Here is a 13,939-nt window from a genome sequence, read left to right on the forward strand (position 1 = left end):
ACAAAGAAGAAAAAGAAGACAAAGTGTATTGTTGACACATTTTTTGTTAAATATAAACGAGAATATACATATATTATTAATAACAATCTTCTCTTAAAACTTAAAAAACTTAAAAAAATGGTAGTTAACTTAAATAAATTATATTGGTCTCGAAATAAGCATAGAGCAATTTTGTTATTCTTATTTTTCTTTAAATTCTTCGGTCTTGCCACATTTTCTTTAAATAATCGAAGAAATTCGAAGATATGGTCTTCAAAAAAAGTTGTAATTTTTGTTGGCTCTAAACTAGGAATATTGTACAACTTGTTTGGCAGCTTTTTAGTAATTGCATCAAATTTCTTCTTGATACAACTTATACTTTATGCAGAATATACTTATAGAACAAATGTAACAATAATAATAGAAACTTTCCAAGGATTACTAGGCACTTCAATGATAATCTCGACTTTATTGTCTTATTGTATATTTCAATCAGTTATCACAAAGATTGGAAATTATTTGATTCGTATTGAGATCATATTACATCGTCTAAAACAACCACTGAATCAAAAATATATTTTCAATGTTCTATTCTTCATTTGTTTATTTAAATTAGTTTTATTTGTCGTTCTTTTAATTACTGAAATCATATATTTCAAACCTGAACCAATTACATTATTAGGAAATCTTATACCTACGACTTTTGCAGGCTTGCTTTTCATTCAATATTTTTTCGTGATTACTTTAATAAATGAAATTTTTGTAAAATTAAACTGCATTATGCAAAATTTTTATCAAAATAAAACGAATGATTTCAATTCTAACATATTGTATCAGAATCGACGTATATTCATGAATTGTTCAAGGATTCATCTTCTTCTTCAAATTCGAAATATACACGATCATCTTTACAACATTTGTAGAGAAATTTCACAATTTTATGCTTTTCCTACTTTTATTGGACTCTGTTTTATCTTTTTCACATTATTATATATCACTTATTTCATCTTAGTACTTTTTATTAAGAATACAAATGTGGATTTTTTACTCATTATAAATACTATACTTTGGATAATATTGTTGTTATTTCCTTTCGGTTTATTAATATCGAAAATAACTAAAATGATAAACGAGGTAAATATATCTGAATTTTTTTCCTTTTCCGAATATTAATTATTTTGCGAAACTTAATATACTTTTTACACAGATTGGAAAAACTGGATGCATTGTACACATATTATTAAATTGCGTGAGCGATCGAAAAGTAAAAAAAGAGGTATTTGTAAAATCAATCATTTAAATTTTTTCGTTGTCTTATATTAAAACGTGTTCCAGCTCAAACAATTTTCATTTCAATTGTTACATCAGAAAATAATATTTTCAATAAATGGATACTTTACATTAGACAATGAGTTCTTTCAATCGGTGAGTAAAAATTAGTTAATTAATTTGAATATTATTTGAAAGTGATAATGAGTATATCTCAAGGTGGAACGAAGGAATTAAAATTGATGATTATATTTTAATGATGAAAAAAACTTATTTCTAATCTTCTAGATTTAATAAACAGACTATATATTTTTGTAAAATTAGTTACTTCAAAATAACATTGAAATTTTAATTTTTTATTTTTCTTTTATATTTTGTGAATTTTTAATTCTCATTTTTATTATATTATTGATCATAATATTATTTTTGTTATATTTTATCTTATACTTTAATTTTATACTTTATACTTTTAATCTTATACTTTAAATTTGATAATTTAAAATGAATATATAAATTAAAAATAGATAAGAACTTATAATATAATGTTCTTTTCTTATTTCAAATTTAATTTAAATTTCATCATTATTGTTATATTATTTTTTCATTATTATATATAAACATTATATTGTATATATTATATATATTATATATACATTGTATATTATACATATATATAAGAAAGATTTCCTTTTTCAATTAAAAATAATAAATTATGGAAGAAAAATTTATAAAATCAAAAATGAAAATAATAATTTTTAAATGAATTGTGGCAGCCTAAAAAATTTTATTGATCAAATTCATATTTTAACAATTTAAGTATTATAAAAAACAAAACTTCTTTTATTTAGAATTATATTAGAAATCATAAATAGGAATTTTGCCTCTGTTTCGTTCCATCCTAATATCACATATAATATGTATACACTATTTATTTAGTATTTGTAACTTCTCTTGTTAGATGATCAGTACAATAATTACGTACTTAGTGATTTTGCTTCAATTTCAAACGCAGACTTCAAATGAAAATTCCTGTATGCAATGAGTATAATAAGAACATATTTACAAATCAAATATTTTTGAATTGTCAAAACTTACAATTGAAAACAAAAGAAAAAAGAGATCTCAAATTGTTGATATATTTATTGTTATTAATTATTGTTATATAAACATATCTGTATTGTGTTTTTGAAAAGAGATAGGTTGTTATTATATATGTTGAATGGAGTGTTGTATATTCAATCAATACTCAGCGTTTCTTCCTAGTTTAAACATAAGCCTCTATATTCACTTTACAATAGTGGCCAAACAATTAGTCAAATGATTATTTCTTTTATATATTTTAATGATTATTTTTTATCGTATTTATTTATACATCTTTACATTTTTAAAAGATCTTTAATAACGAAACAATTAATTTAATTTAATATATATAATAAACTGCAATTCTAATATAAATATAATATAAATATAATTATAAATAATTAAGATATATTTACATTTATTTGATGAATTATTTATATGATAAAATCAATGTTATTTATACAAAATTTAAAAAAACATTAGATACAATTTCATAAGAATAATATTGAAATAAATGAAATCAATAATATTGAAATGAATAATATTAAAAGTTTATAATAATTGTATGTAATATTAATTATAATGGTTAGAACAATTAAGGCCTCTGATAAATCATGGTCATTTTATGCTGATACTAAGAAGTTTGATATTGCTTATTTGATTTTTTATTTAAATTATTTTTTATTTACGAATATATTATTATTCTAAAACAATATTTATAACCTTTGAAACTGTTAAAGCTTAAAAGTGTGTCAAGGTATTAACCTACCATTGAATCATATTATCTTCAATAATCTTTAAAAGGAGGACGTTTCATCAGCATGATGCCCATAATATTCAACCTTCATAAATCATAATTTTATTATTAAAAACAGAATTATTTCTTTCCTTATATCTTAAATAATGTTGTAAGTTATGAATGAGTATATTGAATCAATTGTATAAAATGAAACTGCATAAGTGTTACTAAAATATAATAAATACATTAATATTTAACATACATACTTAACATTTTTACTTTTGTTCAATATACTTTACATATAATAAAAAAATAATTTTATTTTTTAAATTATATGATAAATATATACAAAATTGTATTTAATGTAATTTATTACTTATTACTTATTATTATTATTTATGTTGAATTAGTATTTAAAATATGGGGATTTTGTTATAATACGAAATAATGCAACATGATTATATAAAATATAATATATAATTCTAATGAAATTAATAACAAAGTAAAAAAAATATTCATTTTCAACACAATATTTAATATTTATACAAATTGTATATAACATCTTATAAAATATATTATTTCATTAAAAAAAATAAAATTAATTATTATATGATCCCATATAATAATTTACAAAAAACTGCATTTACAAAAAAGAATAATTAAGTTAATGATCATTTCTTCATTATACAATTTTTCTATAAAACATTTTTTTATAACAAGTAATTTTTTTTTTTATTAAAAGTAGTCACGTTATATGATTCATACTCACAATTGATGCATGCAATTGATTAATTTCAGAATTGCTTCAATAGAATTGCTAATAAATTTTTAATAGAAGAAAAAAGGAAAAGGCAAAATTATTGATAATTATATAATATTTTTTGATATTATTTCTAATATATTCTAATATAAATGAGATATTAAAAATTAAAAAAAATTTTTTAAAATTATAATTATTAAAGAAAATTAAGTTCCTATTAAATTCCTATAATATATATGTATGAACTGTTCCCTTAATGGATTCATATAAACAAACGAAGATATAATTTCAAAAGAAATAATTTTATTCAATGATTATATTGATAGCTAAGCATAATTTTTAAAAGAACCGAAGAGATATACAAACAAGTTCTTTATACGAAATCAAAAAGAGAACTTTTACAATCATTTCTGGACGAAAAATTAAAATAAAAGATTTTCAAATGGCAATTTAAAAGTAAGATATTAAAATTTCTTAGTAGTAAGTATCTTTATAAAATTCTCATAAAATTTTATTGTATTGCGCATTGTAAAGATTTGGACTGTTGAATTATAAATATATAAATATTAAGTCACAAATGTATAGAGGATATGTAAAGAATAGAGATTATATAGAGATGGTAGTTAAATGCTTTTGAAATTGTAGAAACTTTAGAAGATAAAGCTCAGATTAATTTTCAACACCGTGTTCAAAGAATTAATCTGCGTGCAGATTTAATATTTTCGAGTTGACTTCACGTTAACATCGTGTTACATATAAATTGTGAAAAATTATATTTTTTATTTATTTCTACTTTTATATAAATTTTAAAAAAATATATTATTAATCCATAAGTATGTAAATATATAAATTGTATTTATTATACATGCTAGAAATGACTCACATGAGCAAAGTAAGTATATTTTCATTCAATGCTATATGATCTTATATTGTTATATTTGTATTGATTGTGTCAATTCTATTGAAAATAATAATTCAAGTTTGCATTTCTTTTAGAAAACTTTTATTTATCAATAAATACGGAATATTTTTAATCTAAAAGCAGATAATTCATATATACTATCTGATTAATTTATGACAACAATTGAATAGAATTTTTACAAATGACATTTTGATAGAAATGTCCTTCAGATGATGCTTGATCATTGATTCGAAGTGATATTCAGACATCAAATGTTGAGTACCTGTTGTATGTGTACATATTATTTAGAAAGTTTGAAATAAGCAAACAATCCAAGGTTATATTACTTTCTTAAAAGATAAGTATATTATTCTTAAAAGATCTGATGACGATAGGATTGCTGGATAGAAACATTATCCTCTTCACCACTAAAAATTCTTCTTCGAAGAATATATAACGTATAATCATATTATTCCTACTAGTACTGCTAGATTAGGCAGAAGTATGTCACGTGATTATGCGATGCTTGCTATTACTAGAAATTTATTCACATGATATGCTTCTATTTAATTATATAATATAATTATTAACAAGAATAGAGGAGATAACATGATATCGTATATTTTCTTTTTGTGAAAATTCAAAGGAATTAAATTTTTAATGATAACATACTGTTTTTATTCGATAATCTTAGATTACAGAGTTGGGAAGATTATCATTTGGTAAAAAGACTATAAATGACCGCTCGGCAGTTATCATTAATAAGAACAGAATAGCAAAAAAGAAAATTTCTAACATACATATGTATATCATTGAAGTTATATCATTGGAGTTATTTTAGAGGTTAAAATACAATATAATAGTTTATAAAAATATAGTTTGAGGATTATTTATTTATGAGTAATTTGATTTTGCATTATATGAAGCGAGATAATAAAATGATTGAAATAGATCATTCTATTTTTGTTTTGCTTTGTTTTTTATTTATGTAAAATTTAAATTTTAACTTAATAAATAAATGAATATTCTTATATTAAATCAATCCAATAATTTTCTTGTATATATAATTCTTGTGTTAATATAATTTTCATGTTTATTTTGATTTCTAGAATCGATTCTTTAAAGATATCCCGCAAAAATATTAATTATAGAATGTGCGCATTATTTCTTGGTAAAATACGGAATATTTCTTTGAGTTCAAGTTACGGTGTTAAATGACTCTTTTGTAGTTTACCGAAAGTTAAAATATCATATAGCGAGTATATGAGAGATATTGTTGACAAGTTGAAAAGTTCGCAATATCTTTCTGGTTTATATTAAACGTTTACGAAATAAAATTTTTTGAATAATCATTCTCTGTTCAATTTAAGAATATTATACGCAATTATAGAGAATTATTAAATTCTTTAATATTTTTTTGTGTAATACTTGTAAAGTATGTCCACATATAATACATTAAACAACATTGAGCATTAAAATGTAGTATTGTTAATAATATAAATCAAATTACATACAAACGTCTTACCTTAATAATGGTGGTAGAAAGAAAGGCTCATATAACGGTGTACTTGCATTAACTGATCAACTAACTAGCATTGACACGATATTAAATTTCGTGGTTGCGAGAGAATGGGATCAAAGCGCGAATGGATATTTCCTTTACTTGTATTTTTTTATATTTCTCTTACTTTTATTTCGGAAAAATTTAATATCTTTTAATAAAAAGTTGACAAAAAAAGAATTTACATAAATAAATATTGTACAAAACAAAATCCTTCAAAAAATTCTCATAATATATATTAAGTGATACATTTGTTTGTTCCATAATATTCCATAATATTCCATTACAGCTAATACAAAATATAAACCATAATTATTCAATTTTGATACACTTTCATTATATAATATATTTCTATACTATATATATAATAAAATAATCGACGTTCTAAATCATTTCTTATAGAAAGCGATTGTTTATATAGTTGACCACGAATCGAAGTAACCTTAATGTAATCGGTCAAGTTGAATCGTCAGCCTTGTTAGCCAGTTATTTGAATCAGGTCAAGGTTAAAGGAATAAACTTGGCATCTCGTCACTTATTTTTGATGGTCGAATAAAATCGTACTTTATTTCAATTATTTAAAATTTGTATTGATTGGTACGTATTCGATGACGATTTAACAAAGATATCTCGAGATCCTTGAGCAAACTTGCCGATTAATTTCTAATTGATTTTAATGACTTTGAAATATATTATAAAGCCTATTATCTTTTTTCTTTATATATATATATTCGATTTTAGTTTTTACATTACTTCCAAAAAAATTTCGATCCTATACATTGAATTCTATCTATATATATATATGCATTTATAGATATACTATTTTTGAATCGTTTATATAAGTACGAGCTTAAGCAATGATAAATATTAAGTATAATTCTAAGTTATTATTATTATTGTAAATTTAATTATTGTAACTTCGGTTTTATATTTTATTATTATATTTATATTTATTTTATATTTTGTATTTTATTTATTTGAATTCGAATTATTTATATATACGGAATATCCAAGCTTATAGATAACTATAAGCTAGAGAAGCTTATAAATGTTACGTGTAATCAAAATTGCAAAAAAAAAAAGCATAACGTGTCACGATGCTTGACTTTGTCTGAAAGTCACGTCTTGACATGTGATATATTTCTGCCTAATCTAGCAATAACTAATGTATGTATATATACAATACATACAATAAGTAATGAATGTTGCGTATTTTGACAGAAATTTATCAAGTAATTAAGCCATTTTTAATGATAGAAGGAATAACATTGCTCGTCTCTGACGATAATACTATATTTTGGACGCTAACTTCTGTGATAGGTAATTAATAAGCGGTAATTAAAAGGCAAAATTCTATATAATAATAATAATTTTTTTTAAATATTTTAAAATCTATGATATTTTTTATAGCGTGTGCAGGAAAAAAGTCATTCAAAATTTCATCTTCTATTTATATATATATATATATATATATATATATATATATATATTCTTCTAAATATTTAAAAATTATGTACTATTTTTTTTATGTGATTAGAATGAAAGTTATAATTTACTAGTGTCACGTGAAAATCCTTATTTTATTAGCAAGTTATCAAATAAAAATTAATAAAACAAATTAATTCTTTAACAATCTATCTACATCTTATAATCCTATATCTTACAATTTATTCTTTAAAAGACGAGATAAAAGTGTGTATCTGAAGAAATATGTTTTTTTTAGTTTTTTATTTAAATCTAATTATGTATATATTATGTTTATTATTTTAAATTTAAATCAGTTATACTGATTTGATATAAATTTATATATTATATTTAAAAATATATTTTTAAAAAATTACATTACATATAAAATTTTTATCTAATCTTTAGAAAACGATGATAGTGTGCAATATTATTCTTGTTGATTTTCTATTTCAGCACGATAAAGAATATTATATACATCGAATTTTACATGGCTTTGAATTGTCCTGTTTTTCAATTTTCTCAGACTGTGCGCAACAATTTCCCCGAAAACGTCAAATTCATCTCGTGTTCTTATTTCATTTGGCAATTCAGTTGAATATATGTGTGATTCTTCACTTATAGTATCTGCTTTCCTTTTGATACCACTTGAGTTTGATTTTGTCTGTCTTTTCATTTCTAAATTTGAATAGTTATCATTCTAAAAAAAATCAAATCAATAAAAATAATAAATAAAATAATGAATTAAATCAAAAATTAATAATTTAATCACATTTTTGAAGAGATACAGGTAATATTGAAAGAGAATGATTGAAATTTGAATGAGATTTGTTGTGTTGCTATTTTAATTGCAAGACATCTTTTAATTGCAATGAGTATCGAATATACTGATGGTATAAATCATAAAATTTATTCAATTATTTAAAAATTATTTAAATTTATCCAATGATAGTTCTATCTTGAAGAATTTCATTAATATCATTTTTTTTAACTTATGATACTTTAACAACACACAATACAAAACACTTTTTTTTATCATCCCCTATCAAATATTCAGAATTTATTATTCGAGCAAACATATAATGAAATATTATTCAAATGTAAAAATAAAAATTTCATCTATCATTCAAATTGCGTTTGATATCATATTCGTTATATTAAATTTTTCCAAGTATGAATAAATGTGAGAAAATACAACAAATCGATATATATATATAATATATAGCTAAGAAAAAATTATAAAAAATTAGGCAATTTGTAACACGCAATAATTAATTTTTTTGTGAGAATAAAAGATATGTATGAAAGACTTTGTTTTTTTAAATTGAATCGTGTATTTTCTTATTATACTATTGGTGCTCTATAAAAAAATATGAAGAATATGACATAAAAATATTAATTCAAAAAATATTTTAATTTGAATGTTATGAATCATTGTCACTTTACGTCATATCGATATAAATTTCTATTTAATATTTTTATAATTAATTCTATTATAATTAATATTTTTCTATTTAATATTTAATATCGATTGTAAACAAGTGTGTTAATATATACGTAAGATATAAGAATAGAATGTAAAAATATTTATTCGATTCTTAATATTCGATATATTTTTACAAAATTAATATTGTTAATTAAAAATAAATTATTCATCAAGTACAAACGCGTATAGTTTCAAAATCATATATCATTCAGAATAAAAGTATATCAATCAGAAGTAAAGTAAATTCTGGCGTATTTTCATTCTCTATTATTAGCAAACAGTTTACTAAGTAATTTTTCAGTTATTCGTAAAAATAATTGAAGAAGAACCAAGAATTGGACGATGTTTGATCTTTGATCTCCATTCATATGTTATTCTTGTTTACAAATGTATTCATTCAATATTATATTCACGGAAGCTTAAACTATTCGGCGAATTAATTCAAGCGAAGAACACTGCGACATTCAAATCAAAATATTTACTTATTTAATTCAAATCAAAATATTTAAATTATTTAATTATATCATAAAGATTAATATACTTTTTTAAAAAAGGTCAGGTACATAACGCAATAAAAAATATGAGATTTAATTAATTAAAAAAAAAAAAACAAAGTTATACTTCATATATCCTCTCCACAATTTAAAATTAATTAAATTGTCAAATTATGAAACTATTCGATATTTATTTGAAGTATTTTTTTATATATATATTATATAATTTAATATTGATAATTTGATATATATAATGAATTTGAGCACTTTGAAGGATTTGCAAAATCAAAAAGTAAAATATAACAAAGACCTTTGAATGATCAAAATTAAATAATTCAAATAACAATGATAACGATATGAATTTCATGCTTAATAATAACATATTAGCTTTCTTGTTATACATATATTTGTATACAATTGGGGAAATCTTAAAAAAAGATCCTGTTCAAATTCGTAAGAAAATAAATTTTTGATAAACTCACATATTTGTTATCTTGATGTGTAGACAAATTTAATATATTATAAATTATAAAACAAATAATATATTTAAAAAATTATCACTAACCAGTCTTTTGTTAAATTATGTATCATAATTTTATATTTATTTAATAAATACCTCTATATATTTACAAACAATATCAAAATTTTATTAAATATCTTGTAAAAAATTAATATTCGTAAAACTGAATATTATTATTAGTTCATTATAACTTTATTAATGTTTTCTTAATCTTTCTTATAATACAACATTTCATAAAATTATTTATCATAAAATATTTATCATATTTTGAATACTTTAGAAAGTATTTTTAATGATAATAATATTTTAAAATATTTCTAATAATATTTAAGAAAAAATTTGATAGATCATATTTCAATTTCAAATTCGTAATAAATTTGTGAAAATAAATTGTGAAAATAAATTATTGAATCAGAATAGAAAAATAAATTAACAATTAATTTTATTTCTTCCATTATATTTTTATTAATATTACTTTTATTCATTTCATTTATTATTTTTTTTTTCGTTTCATATTATAAATTTTCATTATAAAATAAAAATTAGAATTAAGTATTTAATTTATTATATAAATTATATAAGTTTATTAAATATTAAAGTTACTATTAAGTGAGTTTTGCTTACCTCTATCAAAAGACTAATATTAGAATTAGATTCCTGTGATTCAATGGATATTTGTTTAGAAGATTCTTTTAATGAATTATTTTCTTCTATTGAATTACATATTTTTTCTGTTACATGAGTCTTATCCTTCAGAAATAGAAAAGGTTTGAAAAAAATCCATTTTGATTTATAAGAAGGGTCCATTTCACCTTCATATTTTCCCTTTTTTATTTCTCGTTGAAATTGTCCAACAAGTATTCGTACCTTTTTTTCCGCTTCATTTGTCTGTATTTTCATTTCTTTACTTAATTCAATCCACGCACTGTGTTTCTTACTTCTGTTTTTATATTCCGCATGCATAGGATCCCATAATATACGTTTTTCACGGTATAATTCGATTAATCGAAATGTCATTTCTTTGTTCCACTCCATTATTTAAAAAGAGAGTAACAATATACAACGAAATGAATAGAATAGAAAGTAATGTCTTTTCTTCGAGAGTTTCACACAGACTGAAGTTCAATAACAAATGTTTCATAATCTGGTTTCTGTTTCAATCCACTGACATGTTATATAACACAATATTATAACTCTTTCCAATCTTCTTATGTAATAAGAAATATATTATATGTATAATTCTTTATATATATATATATTTTAGCAAATTATATATCATTGCTAATAATACATATTTTTGGTTGAAAAATAGTGACATTCCTGTTATGTAACCGATATCAACAGTCGATAACATTTGCTGCTTCTTCATACGTACAGTCTAATCATCGACTATTATATATATATATATATACACATACATATGTATTATAGAAAAGAAAAGAACCATTGTCAAAAATCGTTAAGGAAACAGATTCATATTATATAATTTGTTATAAATATATTATACAAGATACATATATCGTTATAAATTATATAAAATTATATAAATATTGTTAAAAATATAAAAAGCAAAATTTTATATATAATTTAATATATAATAATAAAATTTAATAATAAAGATATATAATCGATAAAATAGATAATATTGATTAGAAAAATGAAATTTTGACCGATTTTTTTCTATATGTATATAAAATTCTTTTGTTATTACATTGAATATATATGCATTTATCACAGAATGAGTCAGCATATCAATTATCAATTGTTTTATAAATACATCACGCTTATATAAAATATATAATGAGTGAACCAATCAAAACTATCTCAAAGATTATAATGAGCTTGAAGTATGTCAACGTTAATTAATTTCTACTGAGCGATAATTGTATTATAGGAGAGAAAATTGTTCTTTGGATCAGTAAAAACAAAATATAAAACAACCCTTAACATTACAATGATATTATTATTATTATATAATGAACAATTATCATATTTAATGCTTCTTTGGTATATTATCATATCGAGACGCAATGTTTTCTTTGTTCTTTATCGATTTCTAAAAAATAATATATAACTTGTTATATAATGAGAAGAATGACATGTTATATAACATTTTTTTATATTTTTAGCAAGTAATATCTTGCTATATAATATTTAATTGTGCATTAAATATTAATATTTAATATATATATATATATTATTTCCACTAGTATTAAAAGAGTAAAAGCAAATACTTAAGTAAGATTTAAATAATTTCGATACGCATATTAGATGATGAAAAATAAAATTCAATGAAATCACTTTAATAATTTTTTTGACACAAAATTATCATACTTTTTCTTTTTTGAAATTAAAATTATTTTTCAGCGAAACACGATATTATAGCCAGCGATGTTAAAATTAATTCAACAATTAATGTACTATCTTTAAGTGATTTTGAAATGAAGATCATCATTTGTTTGTTGATGTAAAAGTAATGACGAGAAGAGTAATATTTCATCTTATTTTATCAAATATTCAAAATGCTATTATAACATTATATTGAACAGAAATGTTGTTGAAATAATAAAAATTGCTTTAATTAAAAGAAATTGTTCGATTATAAAATCGTATTCGTTCTGTTTGCCTTCAAAATTTATAATCTATCTCTTTCTATACCAATTTTTCACGATTTGTACCTATCTTATTCAACATTTCTCATCATTCTTTTTTTCACTTACTCTTTCACTTACTCTGTTTTTCTCATTTGCACTTGACATTTCTACGTTCACTGTTTATCGACAACGGTCGATGACTCGCGCTCTTTGTCGCTTACATGTTTCGCATTTTTTTCGTTAATACAGCGTCGCGTGGCCTCAACCCTATAATTCGCACAATGGAGTCATTGGCACTCTATAATATAGAACTCTATTGAACTAGAAAATTGTTAGCAGATCGTTAACGAACAAAGCGTTACTGTGACATAAAATTTATTTATTATATAATATATGTGCGCGTGTTAATTATATGGCGAAAATGCTATAACCAAACGATTCATAATTTTTTCTTGATCCTCTTTATAAATAATTTTTGATTATAGCAGATCTTCAAGTACTGTAATATATGTATTTATATGTATAATAATTAATATATATTTTAAAATACTTATCAAATAATTGTCAATTATAATATTCAAATTTTAAAAGAAGAGATTTATTATAAAAATACAAATAAGTGATAAATATCAATGTTTTCATTCATTGATCTACACTATACGAGAGCTTCGAGAAGCATTTAACGATCGATTTTGAATATTTGAATAATGAAACTCATTTTCAAAATTATTTTAAGGTTAACTTATCTCGATAAACTATATCGTGTATTGTAAAAAATGAATTTGTAAAAAAAAAATTACAATCTTAAAAAAACAATTTTTTATCATCATCAAATATACATTTCAAAACCAATTTAAATATTAACTAATCTTTTCTTTTCACCACTAATACTAGAGAAAATAATTTAAATTTATAAATAATTATTAAACTAATTTTAATATAATTTTTAATCTATGTATTTTAATACATTTTAAAGATAATAAAATGGTGCAATTGATGCATACATGATTCATACACTACATAAAAGTATTTTTGTCTAAAAATATGTTATCTTTTATAAGTCATAAACATCTCATTCCGATTATCTCTATA

General features: G+C 21.3%; 2 protein-coding genes across 3 annotated transcripts; one reads left to right on the forward strand and one right to left on the reverse strand.

The window, feature by feature from the left end:
• Positions 1-24: 24 nt before the first annotated feature.
• Positions 25-2,503, forward strand: LOC105735892 (uncharacterized). 2 transcript variants are annotated; one of them, XM_086913222.1, is made up of 4 exons: positions 25-1,113; positions 1,187-1,255; positions 1,315-1,404; positions 2,207-2,503. In XM_086913222.1, the coding sequence occupies exons 1-4, from the start codon at positions 118-120 to the stop codon at positions 2,288-2,290; spliced, it is 1,239 nt and encodes a 412-aa protein (XP_086769348.1). In that variant the 5' UTR covers positions 25-117; the 3' UTR covers positions 2,291-2,503. The 2 variants fall into 2 exon arrangements, with proteins under 2 accessions (XP_086769348.1, XP_086769350.1); XM_086913224.1 differs by having other exon boundaries at positions 1,187-1,243.
• A 5,353-nt stretch (positions 2,504-7,856) lies between these two features.
• Positions 7,857-11,382, reverse strand: LOC100867573 (uncharacterized). Its single transcript, XM_003695068.4, has 2 exons — positions 10,878-11,382; positions 7,857-8,453 (listed from the first exon to the last, which is right to left on the reverse strand). Exons 1-2 carry the CDS (start codon positions 11,286-11,288, stop codon positions 8,184-8,186), a joined length of 681 nt encoding a protein of 226 aa, XP_003695116.2. The 5' UTR covers positions 11,289-11,382; the 3' UTR covers positions 7,857-8,183.
• Between the last annotated feature and the right edge of the window lie 2,557 nt (positions 11,383-13,939).

Source organism: Apis florea, unplaced genomic scaffold (genome assembly GCF_048593485.1).
Source record: "Apis florea isolate Af1SG1 unplaced genomic scaffold, ASM4859348v1 contig_1794_pilon, whole genome shotgun sequence".
Taxonomy (NCBI): Eukaryota; Metazoa; Arthropoda; class Insecta; order Hymenoptera; family Apidae; genus Apis; species Apis florea.